The sequence below is a fragment of the Mauremys mutica genome, chromosome 4 (assembly GCF_020497125.1).
Source record: "Mauremys mutica isolate MM-2020 ecotype Southern chromosome 4, ASM2049712v1, whole genome shotgun sequence".
Lineage (NCBI taxonomy): Eukaryota > Metazoa > Chordata > Testudines > Geoemydidae > Mauremys > Mauremys mutica.
In genome coordinates this window covers 31,264,889-31,291,436 of record NC_059075.1, presented here as the reverse complement: position 1 = coordinate 31,291,436, position 26,548 = coordinate 31,264,889, and the positions used below count along the sequence as shown (strand labels likewise).

At 43.0% G+C, this 26,548-nt stretch overlaps 1 protein-coding gene across 1 annotated transcript in view; it reads right to left on the bottom strand.

Annotated features, from left to right (window-relative positions):
* The window catches only part of RPS6KA5 (ribosomal protein S6 kinase A5), a 149,094-nt gene that overhangs the window by 70,024 nt on the left and 52,522 nt on the right, over positions 1-26,548 (bottom strand). Inside the window, 5 exon segments of the mRNA XM_045015538.1 lie at positions 2,075-2,158; positions 3,365-3,472; positions 11,511-11,626; positions 25,093-25,114; positions 25,116-25,162. Of these exon segments, the coding sequence (XP_044871473.1) occupies positions 2,075-2,158; positions 3,365-3,472; positions 11,511-11,626; positions 25,093-25,114; positions 25,116-25,162 (377 nt within the window).

Below are 26,548 nucleotides of genomic sequence, written 5' to 3'. Positions count from 1 at the left end.
TATAGTTTATACACAGAGTGAAACAGGACACTATTCCAACTCAAGCCATATGGTGGTAAGAAGTAACTAGACTGGCATTGACCTACACTGCTTTTACACCCTGGGTCTGAAGCATGAGGGGATCTACCACACATGTGCAGGTCAATGGACACTCCTTTGAAGAATTTCTGGACTTGGGCACATGCAGCCAACGCAAACCCACCTGTGGAATACACATAGGGACTTTCACTCAAAGAATCACCATTGAGTACACTTTTTCAAATCAGTCCTGCATCCACCTTATGGTAGACTACATTTTCCTAGTTTGCTTATGAGAATGTCATGTGGGACTGTGTCAAAAACCTTATTAAAGTCTACTGCTTCCCCACTATCCACTAGGCCAGTTACCCTGTCAAAGAAGGAAAGTAATTGGTTTGGCATGATTTATTCTTGCAAAATCCATGTTGCCTATTATTATTAAGTTAGGCTGATTAGTCTATAATTTCCCAGGTCCTCTTTGTTCCCCTTTTTGAAGATAGGTATCATGTTCCCCCTTCTCTAATCCTTTGGGACCTTCCCCATCCTCCATGAGTTCTTGAAAACGATTGCTTTGGCTAGCTCTAGGATGAATTTCATCAGGCCCTGTCAACTTGAATACAATATTTAATTTACCTAATTATTCTTTAATCTGTTAATTCCCTATTCTGTCCTGTGTTCCTTCCTCCTTGTTGTTAATATTGGGTGAAGCATCTAGTGAATTAATTGTTTTAGTGAAACTGAAGCAAAATAGGCATTAAACACGTGTCCTCTTTGTGTCATCTGTTATAAGCTTTTCTTCCCTAGTAAGTAATGGACCTACACTTTCCTTTATCTTTCTCTTGCCCCAATGTATTTATAGAACCTCTTCTTACTGCCTTTTGCCTTTCATTAGGTATACCTCATTTGGTGCCTTAGGGCTTGTCTACATTATCTGCTGGATTGACAGGCAGTGATTGATCCAGCGGGGGTCAATTTATCGTGTCTAGTCTAGATGGAGTTGATGGGAGAGCATCAGCCGTCGACTTACTGCAGTAAAGACACCACAGTAAGTAGATCTAAGTACGTCAACTTCTGCTACGCTATTCAAATAGCTGAAGTTGCATAACTTAGATCAATTCCTCCCCCTCCCCGCCCCCCGTGTAGACCAGGCCTTGGTCTTTCTGATTTTGTTCCTGCTTGTTTGTGCTATTCTTTCACACTCATCCTTAGCAATTTTGTCCTTGTTTCCATTTTGTACAATTCCTTTTTGATTTTCACGTTATTAAAGAACTCCTGAAACAATCATATTGGCCTCTTATTAGTCTTCCCATTTTTCTTCTGCCTCAGGATATAGTTTGCTGTTTTGCTTTTAATATTGTCTCAGAGAAACTGCCAGCTCTCCTGTACTATTTCCATTTGCCTTACACTCTCTTTTCAAAGATATCATACATAACAGTTCTTTAAGTTTGTCGAAGTCTGCTTTTGTGAAGTCCATTGTCCTTATTCTGCTGCTCTCATTCCTTTTCCTTAGAATAATAAATTCTATCATTTTGTGATCTTCACTGAAGTTGCCTTTTGCTTTCTCACAACTACTTCCTCTCTATTAATCAGAATCAAATCTAAAATAGCTGCTCCTCTTGTTACCTCCTCCACCTTCTGAAATAAAAAGTTGTCCCAAATACATTCCAAGAACTTGTTGACAGTCTGTTTTCCTGAATTATTTTTCCAACAAGTATCTGGGAAGTTAAAGTCCCCCATTACTACTATGGTTCATATTTTGACTGCTTCTGTTATTCGTTCTAAAAATGTCATCTCCTCCTCCTCCTTATTTGGTGGTCTACAGTAGACATCCTACCGCCTCCCCACCTTTTCCTTCTTTTATCTTCACCCAGAGACTTTCAACATGTCTGATTCTCACTTCTTTCTGGGCCTTAGTTGGGAAAGCTTGAGTTGTGAAATGGAGTGAGGAAGTTTTGGAGGGCAGGCAAATAATCACATAAAAAAACTACACAGTCGGATTCATTTTAATCAGGAATGTAAACAGGCAGTGACAAAAGAAAGCTGAGATGAAACACACCTTGTCATGTCCGGTGTCTCCTCCTCTGACAATATCTGGAGCCATGTATTCTATAGTTCCGCAAAAAGAATATGCTCTCTCATTCTAAAAATGACACACATATTGGTATCAAATGATTACAGTGAATAAGGGCTATATATAACTAACAGCTGGTGACCCACAGCTATCATCCAAACAATTCAGAACTGCATAGACAAATCACCTTCCATTATACAGAGAATTAACCCAGAACCCTTGAGACTATTCACTACCTCTTAGGCAAGCACTACAATATTATGAATTTGTGGGGCAGATTTAACATAAGCACATGAAACAATCTTTGGTATTTAAAACAAAAATGTCATCTAGACTTAAAATAGAGTATAACCAATTAGATGTTACAGGACATTCTCCAATATATGATTTATATGATCTCTGCCAGGTACATTACTAATGCTCTAAATAACATGATAAAATGTGTAGGTAAATACAATGATATAGTTTTATAAAGGTCTTTGCAATTTGGCTAAACTTGATGTTATATCACACCCTCTGGCTCCCATATTCATGAAGCTATACTGACCTTTATTTAAAAAAATCTCTTTCCATAATATACAGTGTGCAAAAAACAACCCCCCTCTCTTCTTGGGAGCAAATTGTTTTCATTTTAGACTACACACAAGGTATTTGTTTTGGGTGTGTTCAATCTGAGCTGTTTTCACAGATCACTGTACCATTCTTTGTTAATAGCCATTTACTTTTGTGGGCAACAAGGTAATGCTGTGTCTTGATAATTATGAAAGCACATGTGATTAGGCCAAGCAACACTGTTCACCCCTTATCCTTCAAGGTTCTAGCACTTTTTGGAGAGATTATGATAGGTCCTTCAAAGAAGTGTGTTTAAATAAGCAGATATGTCACAAGTCAGGTTTACATTTGTAGATTCAGATTTGGAGTTCAAGACAGGTGCTATACAAGGAAATCAAGAACGTACTACACTAGAAAAAGGAAACTTCTGAAATAAATTTTAAAAAAAGTCTTGTTCAGTGCTTCCATGAGATGTAAATTAACCAGTATAATGCCAAATTATTAAACTATATTTTTATTTTAAAATGTATACTCTGTCTCGCTTCTGATAAATTTCTGATTTTAATATAGTTAAATATAAGCCTAATTTTTGGGGAATGTTATTTGTTTAAGATTGTTTCAGCTGTTCCCCTTAATAAAGCAATAGGATAGAAAACAATTATTTTCTTCTAACCAAATTCTTTCTGGATTGTGTCCACAATCACTGAATATTCAAATACTCACTTCATCTGTAAGAAACTCCTTACTCAGACCAAAGTCTGTCAGCACAACGTGGCCATTAGAATCAAGTAGAATATTCTCAAGTTTTATATCTCGATATATAATCCCCAACTGCAAATAAACACAAAAACAGTAATATAACATTGATTTGGAAATACTAAACAGATATGTTAAAAGAATGTTTCTAAATCTGAATCTAGCAAAAGTGATTAAAAATCCCAGATACAAAACTATGTTAAATTCTCTCAACCTTCACTAAATTTATCAGTAATTTAAGGGTAAAATATGTTACAAAAATGTTTTAATTATCCCAAAAATAATCACCACAAACCCAGTAAGATTCAGAGTTATGGTCAAATTTAAAACGAATCCAAATATGTTAAGGTATGGAAATACACAGTTATGGAACCCAAACCTAAACTCCACTCTGTAGTCACATTATAACATACAAATATGATAAATCCAAAATAGGGGTTGCAGTCCCAGATATAATAAACTGATTTTTAGGAGAGATTTTATTTTTATATTTTTGTTCATGGTATCATTACAGGGCAGAGTAATGATTATTTGGATGCTTAACTGTGCATTACCACAGCTTAACACTTCTAGATTTCTTTTAAATTTAAAATTTAGCTCTGAATTTCCTTAGTTTGTAACAGTTCTTTTGGGGATCATTACAGCATTCTTTTTGTTTTTACCCTTGAAATTACTGCCATGCACTCTTCGCTTCAGTTTAAGTTTTTATCCTGGGAATTTCCTTTTTTATTTTTGCAATTAAAATTTTTGTATATGGTCACTAACAAGAAAGGTCGAGAAAACATTACCATGCAATCTAATGATTTTGGCTTTTAGATTGACCAATATGCTTTGGGTGCTTCATCCATTGAGGAGCAACACAAAGCATTCAGAGTGTATTGGCCAGCTCCCACGCCCCACCATCTCCTAACCTCCACATTCCCCTGCTTTTATTTACACACACCAGTTTCCTTTGTCTATCCTGTGCTACAAATTCCCTTGCACAGCACCCCAGCATTTCCCCCTTGTGAAAAGTTCACAAAAGTTGAGTGATCCAGTGCAAAGAAGAGATTTTGAAAATAAGTGTTTAGGATTAATAGCTATTTATTTTTTCTTCAGTGGAGGCTGACAATTAATGTTCTTTTACAGAGAATTCCATGAAGACCTTCCATCTCAAAATGGCTGCCATCTCTGACTGTTCTCAATGGGTGTGAAGCTACAAGTTACCATTAGCAAAGATCCCTTGTTTCAAAATGGCCATTACTTCCCACTGTCCCCAATGAGCATGAAGTCAAACTGCCATCAAGAAGAATGGTGGCTCTGTGAGTTGGTAGCCACCATCCTCCCTGAGGGCATCTTGGCTTCACCCTCAATGGAAACAATGGCAGGCAGTAAACATTTGAAAGAGAGCATCTTTCTGATAGCAACCCGCAGCTTCACATCCATTGAGAACAGTAAGAGACGGCAACCCCCATTTTGAAAGAGGATGGATTGTGAAGGACACAAGGCTAATTTGTATTAATCCATGAAAACTGTATGTTTTATATGATTGTCTGATCGTTGAATTAAATAGGTACTTAGTAGCTATATTGGGTTAATGGGAACTGAACACACAGGTTAGTTCATTTTAATACTAGGCTGTTCAAAAAACAGTCAGGAACACTAGACAATGAGTGCAAATAAGCTACAAAAGCACAAGAAGGCTGAGCAATTAATTGTAAATATTCCACTTACAAGCTCCAGCCAAGAGTTACATTACTGTTCTGCCAAGGCTGGAACCTAAAGATCAAAAGGATACTGAACAGTTAAAGTGACTCTCTACTGAGAAAGAGGTGAGAGTTGTTGGGGATGCTTACACAGAGCAGTCCAAAACAGAGACAGATTCTGTGGGAGGGTCTAAGTTGTGCTATCTGGCTACTATCAGGGGAATAGTAGTCTAGACAGGCATTTGGACTGTTTAGTGGGCTCAAATTCTCTCTCTCTCTCTTATGCAGAGCAGTGTTCCTACTGTTAAAGATAAGAAACACACACTGTTTTTGAGAAGATCACTATATAGTAACTGCAAAAAGAACAGGAGTATTTGTGGCACCTTAAAGACTAACAAATTTATTTTAGCATGAGCTTTCGTGAGCTGCAGCTCACTTCTTCGGATGCATAGAATGGAATACACAGACAGGAGAAATTTATACATACAGAGAACATGAAAAGGTGGAAGTATGCATACCAACAGGAAGAGTCTAATCAATTGAGATGAGCTATCGTCAGCAGGAGGAAAAAAACTTTTTGAAGTGATAATTAAGATGGCCCATAGAAGGTGTGAGGAGAACTTAACATAGGGAAATAGATTCAATTAGTGTAATGACCCAACCATTCCCAGTCTCTGTTTAGGCCACAGTTAATTGTGTCTAGTTTGCATATTAATTCAAGTTCAGCAGTTTCTCTTTGGAGTCTGTTTTTGAAGTTTTTTTGTTGCAAAATTGCCACCTTCAAGTCTGTCACTGAGTGGTTAGAGAGGTTGAAGGTTTTTGAATGTTATGATTCCTGATGTCAGATTTGTGTCCATTTATTCTTTTGCGTAGAGACTGTCCGGTTTGGCCAATGTACATTATGTATAAATTTCTCCTGTCTGTGTGTTCCATTCTATGCATCCGAAGAAGTGAGCTGCAGCTCACGAAAGCTCATGCTAAAATAAATTTGTTAGTCTTTAAGGTGCTACAAATACTCCTGTTCTTTTTGCGGATACAGACTAACACGGCTACTACTCTGAAACCTGTATAGTAACTGCTCATCAAAGCCCTGAAGGAAAGACCTGCAGGGCTCAGTAAATTGGGCCTGCCGAGTGAACGAGGGAAGTATGCAAGGGATATAGACCAGGTCCCTGGTCTACAAGTAAGAGAAGTGTGAGATTCCACCCAGATAGAGGTATAGGCAGGAAGCCTCTCATCTGAGAGGGCTGTGCACTTGGAGAGACTAGAAAGGGGTTCCAGGTGCAGTTAAGAAGGTAACTGTGACACAGATCTTCATGGAATTCTCTGTAGAAGAATAGTGATTTTCAGCCTCTGCTGAAGAAAAATCTTTCAGTTATGAAAAAAACAAACAAGAAATGACTTACTCCTACATAAAATTCTTCAAATGTAGTGTGGAAGTAGAGAAAGAACTGACAGGGATTTGAAGGGGATTTCAAATCCACGCAGTCTCCTTATGTGAGCAACCGTCAGGCTAGCTGTAATCCTAATAACACGAGATTTGTAGGAGAGGATTGTGTGAGGCGAGTGGGAAAGAACTGTGTGAGAAGTTGTTGCGACCTTGTGTTAGGTAAGTATGGAATGTAGACTATAGTCTAAATTGCAGAGGAAAATAAGATATCAGGATGACATATGTATAAACAAAATGCAGCTGTCGCCTATTATTGTATGTAACAAAAGGTATAAATGCTTGCTGTAATTGTTTACCTGTGAGAGTCCTGTTTTACCCTATCCTTTTACGCAACTGCTAGAGATAATGAAGTATCTGACTTGCTGCACCCAACCTGAGAGTGAGAACTCTGTTTTTCTCCGACAGTAGGCAATGCATGAGATTTCAACATTTTAACTATATGGGAGGTTTCAAGAGTATGTTACTCCATGATTAAGACTATTCAGGACACCTAAAAAAACCAAAGCTAAGATTCTTAAAGGACCCATTTTAAATTTAATTGTAAACTAATTAAATTACTTACTTGTAGATTATCAGAAACTAAAGAAGTGTTGTAATTTAGGGGAGTATAAACTGTATTCTTCAAATACAAGAAAGTGGCTGAATCCCTACTTAAGTGCAAAACTGAATTCAACCTTAATAATGGAACCACCAGCAACTATATTCATAAGAATATAGGTTCCTGGCTGGTCTCTGCAGATTATGTAAGAGTCCATAAACACAATGCAGGAGCCAGTTATGTTACAGTAGGCTGCATGGCAATTTTGCTCACATAAATTTCCACTCTCTTTGCATCATTAAAATAACAATTCATCAGAGACCATACTATTAGTATTACTATGTCTTACGTTCCTAAAGCTCATGCTTCAGAGTTTCAGCAGGACACCTGTAGGGATCAGGAAGGGATTCCCCCTCTCCCCCAATGTATTCTTGGAGGTTTGGGTTTTGTTTTGTTTTTAATCTTTTTCTGAAGTATCAGGGATGACCATGACTGTCGATGGGACATTAAGCAGGATAGGCCAGGGCCCCAAGGAGGCACTGAGCATTCTCTCTCTCAGGTACTTGGGCTGGCGGATTCTTGTTCAAATGCTCAGGGTCTAACTGATTGCCGTATGTGGGGTTGGGAAGGAATCTTCCACCAGGTCAGATTGCAAAGGAAGTCGAAAAACCCCCAAGATCACTGCTAGTGTTAATGTGTGTCACTTGCTTGCTTAATCACTTACAAACCATTGCAGGGGCCTAAAACACTGGTGCACCTCAGTCTCTCCTAGCCTCTGCCTATGGCACATAATAGTCTAGTCTTCTCTAGGTTATAACACTGTGATCTAATTTCGGTTGTTGGGGGTGATGGACTGTGATGTACAGGAGGGCAGACTAGATGATCTCATGGTCCCTTCTGGCCTCAAGCTCTCTGACTCTAAACTCTACATGTACAAAAAAACTACAGTCTTAGCCTCTTCTCTATCACATAGCCAAAATAAGGAGCTGAAAGTGCAAACCTTTTCATTATAGCCTCTCTGCTGGGAAGAGCAGGTGGGCTGTTTTACTGAAGACCGTGAACATATATATTGTTCACTAATATCAAAATTTTCAAACTTGGCTGTCTAGAGCTAGGCTCTGTGACAGGGCACTGTTAGTAGCTTTAAGCTAACTGGTCACTTACAACACCCAGGTCACCAGGTGTAGTTAAGAGTAGGAAGGACTTAGGTAGTTTGGGTTGGAAGAGTAGAAAATTCAGCTTGCACCTGTAGGGAGCCTTATGAAGGTAATTAGCTCAACAGCTTAATAGCTCTCAGAAGAAAGCCAGCCATATAAAAGGCTAGGGCCAGAGAGCAGGAAAGGGGTTCTACATCACTGTGGCTATGCTGTGATGTATTTGCAGCATAAACAGCAATAAAGACACCTGGTTGAGGTACTTGCTGGAATTAAGCATGCTGCTTAGTTCACAATGCGGGCTTACCAGCCATGGTTTCCAGGAGCCAAAGGGGGAGTTCATTCAGAGGCTCCTAAATTTATATTTAGAATCTAAATGAAAGTGGCCTGATTTTTAGAAGTGCTGAGTCCCCACAATGAATATTTTGCCTTGGTTTTCAATAAGGATGATCATATGAAACATGTGCATGAAGGCAGTATGGCTGATGGAAATTAGGGTCTAGAACTGGAAATTACCACATCTGACATGGGAAAAAAAAAAAAAAACCTTGAACAGCTTAATGCGCTCAAATAGAAGGCACTGGATAATTTCCATCCCAGAACACAAAGAACTGGCACATGAGATTGCTAATCTAGTCGCAAATATTTTTCATAAATCTATCTATTCGGGGGGAGTACCATATTGACGGGAGAATAGTTAATGTCATACTTATATTTTTTTTTTAAGTGATTTGGACAATTACAGACCTGTTAAATTAACCTTAGGAGTATGTCAGGCTTTATAACAAATTGTAAAGAAAAGAATAATTAAATTAACATAAATAAATGGTAAAGGGAATATAACGCCTCACAGGTTTACCAAACATAGATCATGCCAAACTAAACCAATTTACTATTTTGAGAAAAAATAACTGATTTTTTTAGATAATGGAAACGCAGTAGATCTAATATACTTGGACTTCAACTCATCATTTAATGTGGTATCACATGGGAAATTATTAGTTAAATTAGGGAAAATGGGGATCAGTACAAGAATTGTAAGGTGGATAAGGAACTGGCTAAAGGGGAGAAAGCAACAGGTTATCCTGAAAGATGAATTACCAGACTGAAAGGAGGTTACTTGTGGAATTCCTCAAATATCAGTCTTGAGACCAATTTTATTCATGACTTTGGCACAAAAAGTAGAAGTGTGCTAATGAAATTTGCTGATGATACAAAGTTGGGAGGCATTGTCAATACAGAGGAGAACAGGAATATTATACACGGGGATCTGGATGTTCTTGAAGACTGGAGTGGCAGAAATGGGATAAAACTCCATAGTAGAAAGTGCAAAATTATTGTGCTTAGGATCTAATAAGAATTTCTGCTGCCACCTCATCAGCTTGAAGTGACAAAGAGAGACCTAACTACGAGTGTCAGTCACAATATAACTATGAGCCACTTCATAATTCAGCTGTGAAATGCAGCTGTGAAAAAGGCAAAGGCGATCTTAGTATGTTTCACGCAAGGCATTTCTAGTAGAGATAGAGAAGAATTAATGCCATCATACAAGGTACTGGTAAGACCTCATTTGGAATACTGTGTACAGTTCTGGTCACCCGTGTTCAAGAAAGATTAATTTAAACCAAAACAGGTGCAGAGAAGAGCTGCTAAGATGATCTGAGGAATGGAGGGCCTATCTTTTGATAGGTTTCAGAGTAGCAGCCGTGTTAGTCTGTATCTGCAAAAAGAACAGGAGTACTTGTGGCACCTTAGAGACTAACAAATTTGTTAGTCTCTAAGGTGCCACAAGTACTCCTATCTTTTGATAGGAGATTGAAGAGTTTAGCTTGTTTAGTCTATCAAAGGCTGAGAGGGGATATGACAGCTCTTTATAAATACATTAGATGGTAAATACAAGGGAGAGTGAAAAACTATTTAAGCTCAAGGACAATGTTGGCACAAGAGCAAATGGATATAAACTGGTCATGAACAAATTTAGGATGGGAAATTAGAAGGTTTCCAACCATCAGAGGGGCGAGTTTCTGGAATAGCTTCCCAATAGGAGTCATAGGGGTAAACAACTTAAATTAACTTTAAGACAATTAAACAAATTTATGAGTGTGATTGTATGAGGGGGGTAGCTTACGATGGGTAGGAGGCAGGGCTCAGCAGCCCTGGGTCTCACTTCTGGTTTATGCCATATGTTCTTAAAAGCTTATGCTTCAGGGTTTCAGCCAGACACCTGGAGGGATCAGGAAGGGATTTCCCTCCCCCACAATGGTTTTTGGTTGTTGTTTTTTATCTCCTTCCTCTGAAATATCAGGATGGACACAGCTGAAGATGGGACATTAGATAGGGAGGTACAGGGCTCTGTGGTGACACCAAACATTCTCTCTCTCAGGTGTGTGGCTGGCTGGTTCTTGCTCATATGTTTAGGGTCTCACTGATTGCCACATATAGGTTGAGGAAGGACTTTCCCCCCAGATCATATGGGCAGTGATCTTGGTTTTTTTCCCCCCACTTTCCTCTTCAGGATGTGGGTGCAGGTTATTTGCCAGGATGATCTGGGTATATCTTGCTTAATCAGACATTCCGGAGCCCTCAAGCACTGGTGCACCTTTCTCCATTCTATTCTCTGCCTATGGCACATAATAGTCTAGTCTTCTGTGGGCTGTAATACTTTAGTCTAATTTCAGTTGTTGGATTTAGTGTGCGGGTGCTGGGTAGTGTTGGTGTCCTGTAATATATACAAGGTCAGATTAAACAATCTGGCGGTCTCTTCTGGCCGTAAAGTCTATGACTCTCAAATCCCAGTAAATTCAATGGGACATCTTTGTAAATTATGCCTCTCTTAGGTGCCTAAATAGGAAATTAGGTGTCTAATTTTACGCCTCAGCTTTGAAAATTTTAACCTATAATTTTAATGAGAGGACACAGTTATAAAAACTGACTGCAGACATCTCTGTTCTTTATGTTGAAAGAAAATAAGAGTCACAATGACATTTCATGTGTGAAAAGAAGATACTTTTGGAAATGGAGATATTCAGAAAGTAACAACCAATTGGCAAAATAACAAATACTGACTCCAGAGGCAGAGCGTAGACTCTAGTCTTAATCTGTGCACAGATACTACAGATGAATACCTAATAAAGGGACATCTATTTATAATTCATTAAATATTTAAAATTGGTGTATATAATCATGAGCTATATTTCTAAACAAAAAAAATTAAGTCCTTTTTATTTTGTATATAATCATGAAGATGTAACTCACAAGAAAACATTGATGGAAAAAACTGTCTTACCTTGTGCAGGTGTTCAAGAGCCAGTACAATTTCTCCAATGTATATCTGCACCTCATTTTCTGTAAATCTTTCTCTTTGAGAAAGGTGAGTAAAAAGTTCTCCTCCATTTATATAATCTATAAATTAAAACAGAAAATCTAGTAATTTCACTTTCTTTTGAAAGCTTTTTTAAAAATTATTTTGACATATTACCATTTCTTGAAAAAAAATGTTCTGAACTAGATGCTTTTATTGTATTTTAATAATATTTTACATATATGTATACAGCTTTTTATACATACATATACAGCACTTGAAATCCCTTGAGGAAGGAATATGAGAATCTTTATAAAGTTTCAAATCCAAGGCCCAGAATTAAAGTTTCCCTTAGATAGATTTTTCACACAGCAGCTCCGTAACAGCAAAAACCTATTTATCTCAAACGTATGAAAGGCAAATTGCCAAGAATTTTCTTTTTAAAGAGTCAGTCTTTCATTTATTTACCAAGAGGCTTAGAAAAGGAATATAAGACCTACAAACATCACATTTGTGCACACTTATAAAAGAGGGAAGAACAACAAGGAAGCGGAATCTTCAGTTAACTTTGTACAACATAAGCAGTGCAAAATTATGTAGCACAAAGTGGGCTTAAAGAGTCTGGAAACAGCCAGTGAAGTATTCCCCCTATGCAGGAGAACTCTCTGCTGGCAGGAAGTATCAAAGGAACTGATACCTCATGTGTCATCACCCCTCCCCTCCCCTCCCTTTTGCACTGTCCAGGCATGGAAGATGGTATTTTGGGCAGGAAGTGTTCCAAAACTGGGAAGGGAAGGGAAGGGAAGGGAAGGAAAGGGTGTAGTAGCAGAGTTCTCCACAGGCGTAAGGCTCCCTGAGGAACCATCACCGCCTCATCCTCCTCATGGGTTTAGGTGTGCTCTGAGAATGCTACTGGATCAAACACTACAGAACCCGAACCACCAAAAAAGAAAATCTGCTGGTGGCATCTGACTGAGATGATGAAAATTAACATGAGTTGGTCTGCACTGCTTTGGATTGTTATTGAGCAGAACCCATCATCAGCATGGACACATGTCCTCTGGAATGGTGGTTGAAGCATGAAGGGATATATGAATCTTTAGTGCATCTGGTACGTAAATATCTTGCCACGCCAGCTACAACAATGCCATGAGAACAACTATTCTCACTTTCAGGTGACATTGCGAACAAGAAGCAGGCAGCATTTATCTCCTGCAAATGTAAACAAACTTGTTTGTCTGAGCGACTGTCTGATCAAGAAATAGGACTGAGTGGACTTCTAGACTCTAAAGTTTTACAGTGTTTTATTTTTGAATGCAGTTATTTTTTGTACATAATTCTACATTTGTAAGTTCAACTTTCATGATAAAGAGATTACACTACACTTCTTGTATTAGGTGAATTGAAAATACTGTTTCTTTTGATTTTTACAGTGCAAATATTTGTAATAAAAATATAAAGTGAGCACTGTACATTTTGTATTCTGTATTCTAATTACTCAATATATTTGAAAATGTAGAAAACATCCAAAAATATTTAAATTAATGGTATTCTATTAACAATGTGATTAATCGCACAATTAATCGTGATTAATTTTTTTAATTGAGCAATTAATCGCGATTTTTTAATCGCTTGACAGACCTAGTGTAAAGCAAGCAAAAGATGCTGCTACTGCTCTAGCAGAATGAGAACTTACAACAGAATGCACACAAACTGTCATTAACTTGTAACTTTCAATGATACACTGTTTAACCTATCTGGAAATACGTGAGCAAACATACTATGACCATATGATTCTTAGCATAATAATCCAACTTAAAACTACATTTTAGGAAATCATTTATTTAAATAATAGGTTAGAACTCTTTTTATGCATCTAAGAACTGTCCCTGCTGAGACATTCTGCCAGCACATTGCTCTCCCCTGCTAAAGGCAGGGCCGCTCGACAGATGTGAAGAATGCATGAGTCCCATAATGACAGCTTCAGCACATAACTGCGAACAGTCAACACCCCTTTCCTTGTTGATATAACATATAGTGGCTGTATTGTTCATTGCCTGAGGAAGGAAAGATCAAACACATGACTCTTAACTTCAACGCATTTAAAAGCAAGCTCTTTTCCTGAGAAGCCAAGTGGCCCTGAATTGTAAAATGACCCAAATGCACTCCTCGTCCATTGTGTGGTGCATCTGAAGTTAAAATCCTGAGTATGGTGTGGCGAACCACATATATGCACACCAACATGTGACCCAACAGCTGGAGACACGTTCTGGCTGTTGTCACTGGAAATCTTGTGACTGTGTCGATGAGCCCTTTCAGGGTCTTGAACCTGTCCGGTGGGAGGGATGCTCTTGCCGACGTGGCATCCAGGACTGCCCCGATAAACTCTATGCACTGTACCGGGACTAATGTGGACATGGTGTCATTCACCAACAGGCCCAGAGTGGTCCATGTGGACAGAAGGAGCGCCACATGATGCCACACCTGCAACCGGGAGCTGTCCTTGACCAGCCAGTCGTCCAGATAGAGGAAGATCTGGACCCCATGGCACCTGAGACAGGTGCCACCACAAACACACACTTTGTAAATATCCTGGGGGCAGTGGACAGGCCAAATGGGAGGACCGTAAATTGGTAGTGTTCCTGTCCAACCGTGAAATGGAGGAAACGCCTGTGCCCCTCAAATATGTGGATGTGGAAGTATGCGTCCTGCAGATCGAGGGCGGCGTACCAGTCCCCAGGATCCGGGGAGGGAATGATGGAGGCCAGGGAGACCATGCGGAGCTTGAGCTTCACCATATACTGGTTCAGGCCTTGCAGGTCCAGGATGGGCCTGAGCCCCCCCCTTTGGTCTTCGGGATAAGGAAATAGCAAGAGTGGTACCCCTTGCATTTGAACTCCGCTGGCACCACTTCCACCACTCCTAGGCCAAGGAGCCGCACCACCTCCCGCTCAGGTGAGAGGGGTCCCTCAGGAAGGACGGGTTGGAGGGTGGTTGGCAGGGTAGAGGTAAACTGGAGGGTGTAGCCCTGGGAGATGTTGCTGAAGACCCATCGTTCCGAGGTCAGCCGTGACCACTCCGGGAAAAAAGCACACACCAGTTGGAGAAGGGAAGCTTTATTGTGGGTGTATCCCTGATGTGAACTGGTAGGTCACCCCCAGGAGTCCTGTCAAAACTGTCATTTCCCTGACTGTTTGCCCTTGGAGGACCCAGGCTGGGGGGCAGACCAGGACTGCCTCTGTGGGCGTTTCTTATAGTCCCACGACTTTTTATAAGGGGGCTCGTATTTAGAGTGGGTGGCCTGGGTGGGAGCCTGCTGCGGCTTAAACTTAGGTCTAGCCAGAGCCGGAACATAGAGACCAAGAGTCTTAAGCGGCGGTGCGTGGGAGTCTCAGGCCATGTAGTTTTATGTCCATCTGTTCTGCAAACAGCTTTGCCGTCAAACAGGAGGTCCTGCAAGGAGTTCTGCGCCTCACTGGACAGCCCTGACAGCAGGAGCCACAACGCCCTTCTCATGGATACCGCGGAGGCCATGAACTGCGCAGCCGTGTCCACCACATACAACGCTGCCTGCAGGGTTGCCTTGACAGCCACTGTACCCTCCTCCACCAAAGCTCTGAACTCCTTCCTGTCACGCTCCTGGAGGAAGTCCTCGAATTTGGGCAGAGAGTCCCACAGATTGAACTCATACCGGCCCAGGAGAGCCTGATGGTTTGCCACCCGTAACTGGAAGCTCGAGGACAAATAAATATTTCTCCCAAATGAATCCAGCCTCCTTGAGTCTTTATTTTTCAGAGTAGGGGCTGGTTGGCCCTGCCGCTCCCTGTGGTTGACCGACTTGACCACCAGGGAGTTAGGGGCAGGGTGGGTGTATAGGTATTCATGTCCCTTGGCAGGCACAAAATACTTGCATTCCACTCTCTTTGAGATGGCGGGCAAGGAGACCGGGGTTTGCCATAAGGCATTTGAAATTTTTGCCACCCCTTCGTGGAGTGACAAGACCACCCTGCCCGGTACCGAGGCAGACAGGATGTTAAAGAGGGAGTCTGAGGGCTCCTCCACCTCCTCTGCCTGAAGGTTGAGGTTTGATGCCACCCTTTTCAATAGTTCCTGGTGGGCTTTAGAGTCCTCCTGCAGGACAGAGGGCCGTAGTCGCCACATCAGGGGAGGCTGAGGAGGCGGGTGCAATACTTTGCAAGTCCACTGGCACCGGAGGATCCATCACTTGGTCATTCTCCGGGCACGGCGCCGAAGATGTACATCCCACCGACTCCTTCCTCGGAAGCTGAGAGAGGGAGGACGACGGCCGTTCCAAGGCTCTGGCCACGGTGCCCACTGGTACCACTTTGCGAGCCACGGGGCCTGGTGCCACTGCACCTGCTGTGGCACCAGCAGAGCAGGCTGTTCGCCCTGACTGGCCTGTCCCATCGATTGATGACTATGAAGGGAGGCCGGGCTGATGTACGACCTGCTGCTGTCCCTGGACCAGTAGGAGCGGCGGTGCTGGGAGCGGTGCCGACCACGAGACCGTGATCCCAATGTAGAGGAACGGTACCGCCAGTAGCAGCTGCTCCGCGATCAGCTCTGGTGGGTGGATCCACGACGGCGGTGATCAACACCCAGGGCTGCAGGAGTGGTGCCGTGGCAGGGTCTTGGAGCGAGACGACGAACAGGAATGGCGTCAACGTTTGTGTCGCGACTGGCTACAATAGCCCCTCAGAGACGAGGACCTTTGGCAACATCTGCCTCAGTCCCTTCTGTGTCCACTCCTCGAGGCAGAGCGGTGCCTGGAGTCTCTGTCAGTCGGAACCCAGCCAGACAACCTGGTGGGGGTCGACGGCGACCCACGAGGACTAAACACGGGAAGGTCACTGAGCAGCGAACAGCGTCAGGAACATTCCCTAGACCGCGACCAGTACCGAGTCAGGGGTGACTGCGGAGATCCCAGCGGCGGCTTGCCTCTGGATCGTGGAGCCAACATTTGCAGTGCCCCTGGTACTGACATGGCCATAACGTCCCGGGCTGCTTGCAGGGCCTCTGGCATGGAGAGCATCTGGACATCTGGGGAAGCCTGCTCCGAATGGGCCGGGCTATTCCACTCAACCTGAGTCAGAGGCTTAGAGGCCAATGGGGACCGAAGACTGCACAACATGGGTCTAGTCTCTCCCTCAATCTTGCTCCAGTGCCACAGCGGAGAAGGCCTCTTCTTAGCCTTCTTGGTGTGCACGTGGATGGGGAGCAGTGCAGACTGGTAGATGGCACTGGAGGGTCGCAGCGCACAGACACCGTGGTACCCAGTGCTGACTCAGAGCAGTGTGCCGGAGTGAGATCAACACTGACTCCATCAGGATGGCCTGGAGACGAATGTCTCCTTCTCTCTTGGTCTGAGGCTTGAACGACTTGCAAATCTTGCAGCAATTGCTGAGATGGGTTTCACCCAAACAGCGTAAACAATCCGTGTGCAGCTCACTTACTGGCATCAGTTGCCTACAAGTGTCACATGACTTAAAACCTGGGGTACTGGCCTAGGCGCACTAAACTAAACTAATCAAACTACTTAACTATAGATACTAGTACACTGAATGAACAAGAGGTCTGCAGGAGAGCTGTAGCAAGGCTGGAGCAGAGCAGTGCCAAAGCACCTTCACTGGTGGCAAGAAGGAACTGAGGATGGGGGAGCGTGCAGCGCCCCTTATACCTCGCCATGGACGCGCCACTCTAGCGGTCCCTAGGGGCGCTCCCCTACGGGTACTGCTAGGGGAAAAACTTCCAGCACCAGTGCACATGGCAAGCACGCACATCTATTAGGAATACACATGATCAATTCACTCGAAGAAGAATTATGGGTGCTTATGGTTCACATATGAAGACAATTTATCTGGTCAACTTTCTTAAATCTAGAATGGTACAAAAACCCTCATCTTTTTTCTGTGCCAAGAAATATCCTGGATAAAATTCCCAACCCTACAGATGTTTGGGTACCTCCTCAAGAGCAGTTTCTGTGTTTCTGAAAGTATACTAGCCTTGTAAGTCCCTTGAAAAAAGGAAGAATAGAGGGAACTGAAAAGAGGTAAGTTTTCAAAATGAATGGCATAGCCTTTTTTTTTTTTTTAAACAATTTCTATGGCCCACTTGTCCGACGTAATAAGCCTCCAATTGTTCATAAAAGAAGGGACAGATCCTCACTTATTGGCTCGTGATTCTCAATCTTCACATCAGATCTGAGATCTTGTGTTCAAAAGGAGGGAGCAGGCTGTTTTGTCTTAGGTCTGGATCTGAAAGACCTCTTTTTTGTGCTGGCTCTGAAAAAAAGACTAAGCTTGCAGATGCTGTTGCTGACATCTCTGATTTAAGGAAAAATAAGTAGACTAACAAGGGTAAAACTGTCTTACCGAAAAGAATGGGTAAGAAGGCCTGCTTCTGACCAAAGAATAAAGACCTAGTGATGGAGCTAGTTTCTTTCAATTTTATTTTTAAACAGTTCATCAGTCTTGTTGCTGAAAAGCCCATCCCCTTCGAAGGGAAGATCTTTCACTTTAATTCTAGTATCCATAGCCAGTGACAAGGAACAAGGCTAGTCCTGACTCCTTAATGCAACTGCAGATGCCAATGCTCTGACAGAAGAGTCGAACGCATCAAACAAAGGATGAGCATGCTTCACAACATTCTGTTCTCCTATCAAAATAGCTTTTACCAGCCTTCTGTTGTCATCTGGCAAATCCTGAACATACACAGCCGTCTTTTCCCATAGATGGAATTGATTACCAGCCATCACCACCTGGTAATTGGTCATCCTAACAGTAAGAGAAAGGGAGGGGGGAGGGGAATCTTTCTCCAAGTGGCATTGATCTTCCTCTCTCTGTCTGCAGGAGTCAAGTGGGCTTGGCCAGACCTAAGCCTGTTACTAGCAGCAGCCAGCACCAGAATTAGGCACAGGGTAATTAAAAAAAAACACCCAGTAATTAGAAAATTGTCTTTTTAAGCCATGAAGGATGAGGGGTCTATATTCCTTCCATTTTTTAAATATTTACTATGAACCAATTGGTATAGTCTTGTTATCCATATAAGTATCTAATCACTTTTTGTATGTTGCTCAACTCCAGGCCACAATATTCTGGCAATGAATTCCACAAACTACTACAGATTGTGTGAAAAAGTATTGTTCATGATTAGTTTTGAATTTGCCACCTTTCAATTTCATTGGAAGTCCTCTTGTTCCTGTATCATAATGGGATATGAATAAATCTACTCAATCTGTCTACTCTATACCATTTATTGTTTTGGTATCTTTATCATGTCCATTCTTACTCACCTCTTCTATAACGTAACACATAATATAATCCTAATCTTTTCAATCTCTCTGTGTAGGAAAGATTTCCCCTTGCCTCTAACCATTCTTGTCACCAGTCTCCGAACCCTCGCTTTTTATATATAATTTTGAGATACTGTGAACAAAACTAAAAACAATATTCCAGGTCACTGTGTTCACCTCTGAAGGCCATTGTAATTTTTTTCACATTATGCATTTTAACATTTTGTTTGCTTCTTAGACTTCTGCTGTACATTGAGCAGAGATCTTCAGTGAGTTATCAGCAATGATGAACAGTCTTTTTCCCAAGTTGATAAAATTAATATAGAATTCTGTAAGGTGCATGAGTAGTTCAGACTGCTCCCTCCAATATGAATAACTTTGTACTTACCAACATTGAACTTCATCTGCCATAATGTTGCCCATTCTCTGAGCTTGTGTAGGTCCCTCTGATTTTTCTCTGGGCTTGGCTACACTTACAAGTTGCAGCGCTGGTGGAGGCTTTCCAGCGCTGCAACAACACCCCGTCCACACTTGCAGGGCACAACCAGCGCTGCAACTCCCTGGTTGCAGCGCTGGCTGAAAACCCATCCCGGCAGGGGTATAAGGAGTGCAGCGCTGGTGATCCAGCGCTGCTCAGCAGGTGTGGACACTCACCAGCGCTTTACCTGTCCTCCAGGGAATAAGGAGTTATCCCAGAATTCCTGTTCAGCCACTCTGCACATCAGTTTGCACTCTACTGCTCTTGCCTCAGGTGACCCGCCCTTTAAATGCCCCGGGAAATTTAAAAATCTCCCCCTTCCTGTTTGCTGCAGCCAGGTGTGGAGTGCAATCAGTTTTAATCAGTTACAGGTGACCATGCCTCCACGCGGCAAACGACCCCCAGCATGGAGCACTGGTGAATTGCAGGACCTCATCAGTGTTTGGGGTGAGGCATCTGTTCAGGCACAGCTGCGCTCCGGCCGTAGGAATTACGATATCTTTGATCAGATATCAAGGGCCATGCTGGATCGGGGCCATGATCGGGACGCAGTACAATGCAGGGTGAAAGTTAAAGAGCTGCGGAGTGCCTATTACAAAGCCCGAGAGGGGAATCGACGATCCGGAGCTGCTCCCACGACCTGCCGTTTTTACAGGGAGATGGATGAGATACTTGGGGGTGACCCCACTGCCAATCCCAGGATAACGATGGACACTTCTGAGCAGGCTGGGGGACAGGAGGAGGAGGCGGAGGAGGCGGCGGGGGTGGGAGAGGAAACCGCGAGTGAAGCTCCTGGGATGGGGGAAGAAACCGCAGATTCCCTGGAGGCATGCAGCCAGGAGCTCTTCTCAAGCCAGGAGGAAAGTACCCAATCGCAGCAGCCAGCAGTTGCAGAAGGACAAGCAGAGGAGCGTGTTACCGGTAAGCGGCTTTTATTTTCTGGGTGAAATGTTTCTGGAGAGGAGGGGGGGTTATGGATGCATGCATGCCAGCCTCTAGATGTGGAATAGCCCGTTGATGTGGTCTATCACGTCGCGGTAATCTGCTTCAGTTATATCAGCAAAAGCTTCATCCAGAGCATGGGCAATATGCCTGCGCAGGTTTATAGGCAGAGCCACTGTGTCCCTTGTCCCAGTGACGGTGACGCGTCCGCGCCACTCTTCTGCCAGTGGTGGGGGGACCATTTCTGAACACAGGCAAGCCGCATAGGGTCCCGGGCGGAATCCACATTGCTCTAAAAGAGCCCCCCGCTGTTCCCTAGTGACTCGCAGTAGGGAAACATCTTCCAGGATTAAGTCCTGTGAAAAATGTTGGGAGACTCTTTAGTGAAGAGATAGGGAGATAAGATCACCCCTGCATCTGCATCTTCACTCAACCCCTCTAGCACTCCAGATTACCCGAAGCAACCAGCTCCCCTCTATCACCCAAGCCCCACTTCTCCCCATATAAGTAAGCACTCCTCACTCACCATGTCGTGGCTTCTGTTGTGTTATGCGTGTGGGGAAAAGAATGCTTAAATGAGAACTCACTCCCTCAGTGTAACAATTCATGTCTGGAGATAGTGGATACAATGCTGCCCGTGTTAAATGTTGTCATTTCTGTTTCTACAGTGACCTTGACTACTGGACTGCCCAGATGTTCAACATCACAGAGGCTTCAAAATTTGAGAAAAAATCCCCGAAAGAGCAAAGAAGACATGCTGAAAACTGTTCTTAATCAGTCTGCTCGAGAGAGTAAGGAATTGAAGGATTGGCGAGAGAAAGAAAGCAGGACACGCAAGAGAAATGCAGTGGCCAAGAGGAAAAGCACGGAGCGGCTGCTAAGCATCCTGGAGCGCCAAGCGGAGTCTATAGAGTCACTCGTTGCCATGCAAGCAGAGCACTACCGTGCTACTCCCCCACCCGCCCCGTCCTTTGTGCCTTGTGCCCCAATGTCAGCTCAAACCACCTTTCCCCAGCATCCAGGTTCTTACCACCACCAGCTGCCTCCAACACCTGTACGTTCCCCAACCAGCCCTGATACCTACCACCACCCTTACCCTCTGCATTCAACCCCCATCACCATGCCGTATATGAACCCTGAAGTGCAGGATTCATTAAACAGCAATCCAGACAGGGCATATGCAAACTTGTGACTGTACAGTTCACCAACCCACACCCCTGCCCTCTTGTGTTCATGAAATGTTGTGTGTCTGTCTGTCTGTCAGTCAAGGAATTTTTTTTCTTTTCAATAAAACAATTCTTGGCTTTGAAAACAGTCTTTATTATAGCAGATAGTGAAAGATACCTTAGCCCAGTAAAGAAAGAGGCACTACAAATCATATTATTATTATGGATAATAGAATAACAGTGTAAGCAGTGCAATTCACTCCCATGCAAGGCAGCAAACATTACTGTTGGCTTTCAGCCTCAAATTCTTCCCTCAAGGCATCCCTAATCCTTGTAGCCCTGTGCTGGGCCTATTAGCCCTGCTCTCTGGCTGTGCATATTCAGCCTCCAGGACTTGAACCTCGGTGGTCCATGCCTCACTGAATGTTTCACCCTTCCCTTCACAAATATTATGGAGGGTACAGCAAGCGCTTATAACCGCGGGGATGCTGCTTTCCCCCAAGTCTAGCTTCCCATACAAACATCTCCAGCGAGCTTTTAAACGCCCAAAAGCACACTCCACAGTCATTCTGCACCGGCTCAGCCTGTAGTTGAACCGGTCCTTGCTCCTGTCAAGCTTCCCTGTATAGGGTTTCATGAGCCAAGGCAGTAACGGGTACGCGGGGTCTCCAAGGATCACAGTGGGCATTTCGACATCCCCTACTGTGATCTTCCTGTCTGGGAAAAAAGTCCCTGCCTGCATCTTCCTGAACAGGCCACTGTTACGAAAGATGCGTGCATCATGCACCTTTCCAGGCCAGCCTGTGTAAATGTCAATGAAACGCCCGCGGTGATCCACAAGCGCCTGGAGAACCATAGAGAAATACCCCTTACGATTAACGTACTCTGATGCCAGGTGGGGGGGGGCCAGAATAGGAATATGCGTCCCATCTATCGCCCCTCCACAGTTAGGGAAACCCATTTGTGCAAAGCCATCCACAATGTCCTGCACGGTCCCCAGAGTCACGGTCTTTCTTAGCAGGATGCGATTAATTGCCTTGCAAACTTGCATCAAAACGATTCCCACGGTCGACTTTCCCACACCAAACTGGTTCCCGACCGACCGGTAGCTGTCTGGAGTTGCCAGCTTCCAGATTGCAATAGCCACCCGCTTTTCCACCGTCAGGGCAGCTCTCAATCTTGTGTCCTTGCGCCGCAGAGTGGGGGCGAGCTCAGCACACAGTCCCATGAAAGTGGCTTTTCTCATACGAAAGTTCTGCAGCCACTGCTCGTCATCCCAGACTTCCATGACGATGTGATCCCACCACTCAGTGCTTGTTTCCCGAGCCCAAAAGCGGCGTTCAACGGTGCTGAGCATTTCCGTGAATGCCACGAGCACTGTAGTGTCACACGCGGCAGGCAAATCCATATTGATATCATCGTCGGACTCCTCACTGTCACTTTGGAGCTGAAGGAATAGCTCGACTGCCAAACGTGTTGTGCTGGTGACACTCATCAGCAGAGTCCTCAGCAGATCGGGCTCCATTTGCCACAGAAATCGCGATTCACACAGAGAGTAACAGAAAGACACTCACAATGGCACCAAACGCTGCCGGAAAGAGTGAATGCTGGGATGTGAAGCGATGCACCACGGGGCGCTGGCAAACAGGAAGCGGAATGACCCGCACACTTCCTTCCCCTTCCCACAATACTCAGCGCCAAAACGGCGCCAAAACGGGACGAGGTGCTCTGTGGGATAGCTGCCCACAATGCACCTCTCAATACAGCGCTGGAAAGTGCTGCAAGTGTGGCCACACTGGAGCGCTGGTAGCTGTCAGTGTGGCCACACTCCAGCGCTGGCCCTACACAGCTGCATGACCAGTGCTGTAACTCCCAGCGCTGCAAATTGTAAGTGTAGCCAAGCCATCTGTCTTTTCTTGTCTTGACTAACCTGAACATTTTATTCTTACTATCACCCCCTTTTCCAGATCATTACTATATTAAACACCACCCATTTTAGTACAGCAGTATTTCCCAACCTTTTCCAGTCTAAGGCACAATTACCTCAGTAAAAGATTTGTGCGGCGCACTCCTGCCCTGCATTACAATTATTATAACAAAACATACTTTTAATAAGAAATCTGAGCTTGCCTTGATATACAGAGTCCTTCCTGGCAGGAAATATTGAGAATGCAACTCAGAGCTCTTACTCCACCAATCTCAGATGCTCTCTTTGTTTGGTTTTGATGCAAGTCAGGCTTGAAGAAACGTAACATGCACAGGTATGTTGTTGAAAATGGCAACAAAATGGAGATAGCAAGGTCTGAGATTACTGAATATTCAGTTACCACTGTCAACCAGAATAAGTCCAAAGGCATATCACCAAATTTAATTTTAAAAGGAAGGTCCATCCTTTAATTCTCTTGAGTCATTATTGTAAGATTCTTAGCACTTTCCATTGCAGAGGAAAGCCAAGGATCCCAGAACCAGTCAAAATCGTCTATATAGGTTGACAGAAAATATAAGCTCAATTATTCTTCCAGACTATTTAAATGCTCAGAAATGACATTGACCAAAATACTATCAGTAGGATCTGTCACGTTTTCCAGAGGGAACATTGATATTGGGTCTTGCTACTTTTTTCATGTCAGAGGGCTAACTTAGATCTAAACCCATGCAGTTTATCCATGAAGGCGACACGATTCTCATTTCTACCTTGCATGTTCCTGCTCAGTTCATTGAGGTGGTGAAATATATCAGCCAGGTAAGTATGTTTTACACACCATGCCAGACCAACAATTAGGTCCGTGTATGCTGATTCCTCCAAAGCCAAGAACATTTTTAACTCTTCTCTCAGCTCATAAAAACATAGAACTTTTCCATGGAAAAGCCAGGGTATTTCTGTGTGCAAAAGTAAACTCTGGTGTTCTGATCCCATTTCCTCACACAACAGTGAGAAAAGGCAACATTTTAAGAACCATGATTTTATTAAGTTGACGATCTGTACTGCTCCAACTAACACTAAGGAAATTTCTTCTGGCAGTGTTTTGGCCATAAGAGCTTCACGGTGCAGGAAAAAGTGGGTCACCAGCACAACTGGGTTTTGTTCTTTAGCCTTGTTTACACAAACCCCTTCACTTTGCCAGTCATGGGGGCAGTCCTGTCTGTGCAAACACTAAGATAATTTTTCCATTGCAATTCTCCCTCCTCAAGGTACCCCCTCAGACACGTGAACTGGCACGTGTCTGAAAAATAAAAACAATTTATTTTATACTATTTCCATCAACGTGCCTGATATCTGCTGATTCATCAAGCTACAGCGCAAATTTTCCACTTGATCTAATTTTTTTCCTCAGAGTACAGTTTCAGCATCAGCTGATCTCACCAATGCAGCAACTTATATTATCTGAAAGGGGAACTTTTGCAATTTCATTGACTGCATTTGCCCCTAACACTACTCTCACCATTTCTTGGCATGCTAATGTTTCTGCGACTGTATGCGGCTTTTTCGCCTTCACTACAAGCTCAGCAACCAAGCAGCTTGCTTCCAATGGTTTAATCAGAAACTGTGACACAGCATTTCATCATTTGCACTTGTTTTTCATTTTGATCCTTCAAACGCTCAAAAAGAAAAATACCCTTGTTGGCAAGGGATAGATGTTTGCTTGTAAGGTGTCATTTTAAACTTACTTGGCAAACTTGCACGGTTTGAGACTTTTGCTCCACACATAATACTGATGAAGAGAGTAAGATGGTTCACCTGTGAACAAAAATCCAAATTGCAAATGCTCTCACAATAGTGTTGGCTCACAACTTTGACTTTCTGTTCATGTTCAGCTTCATCACTGAAAATAGATGTGTAGGTGTCAGACTCTTTTCTTCAAATATTTGTCCATTTTCAAGTCTTCAATTTAAAATTCACCACTGTAACTTAACGGTTGATAAGAAAACATGGCTACCACGTGATACCATGCGAACAGCAAGGTAATTTAATCACACTGTGTGTAACGCTTGTCTCACACACAAACACCCGAAGAGCAACAGCACAAAATGCATTTGGTTATGACACTAATTAAAATAAATGAGAATTTTTTTTCTCCTCACAAGTGACTTTTCCAAAATTCCATGACACACCTGTTCATACCTGACGGCACACTGGCTGGGAAACACCGTAGTACTGAACCTTCTGACACCCTGCTCTTACCGTTCTGTGATCATTAAATTTGTCCATTTATTTCTAGTCTTTGTTTTTCTTGGACAGTTTCTGATGTATGACAATATTTTACTCTCCTACCCTTGTGAGGGACTTTGACAATGGCCTTTTGAGAGTCTAAGAGTAAAATTTTTCAAAGGACTTACATAACTTATTTTACCAAAAATAAACTCCAAATGAGTTTTTCTTTAGCCACTCTTTTATTGATACATATAAATATTTCTAATAGATCAGTAAGGCACCATCATCCTCTTCAGAAACCTTGCTGGTTCAACCCTATTTGTATCATGATCTGCTAGGTGTTCTATTATTCTATTTTTCATTACTGCTTCAACCAATTTACCCAGTACAGAAGTAAGGGTTAAAGGCTTGTAATTCCAGATCACCAATAAGTCTTCTTTAACTACAGGCAATATTTGCTACCCTTTATCCCTCTGGTTTAATAGCTGATTTTAAAAGAGAGACTCCATATTTTTGCAACAAAGAGTCCTGTGCACCTTATAGACTAACAGACGTTTTACAGCATGAGCTTTCGTGGGTGAATACCCACTTCTTCAGATGCAAGTGGTGGAAATTTCCAGGGGCAGGTTTATATGTGCATGAGGTTGATGGATTTCCACTCCATACGGCTAAATGCATGTATTCACCCACGAAAGCTCATGCTGTAAAACGTCTGTTAGTCTATAAGGTGCCACAGGACTCTTTGCTGCTTCTACAGAACCAGACTAACACGGCTACCCCTCTGATACTTGACACCATGCAAGGCACTGCATTTAGCCGTATGGAGTGGAAATCCATCAACCTCATGCACATATAAACCTGCCCCTGGAAATTTCCACCACTTGCATCTGAAGAAGTGGGTATTCACCCACGAAAGCTCATGCTGTAAAACGTCTGTTAGTCTATAAGGTGCCACAGGACTCTTTGCTGCTT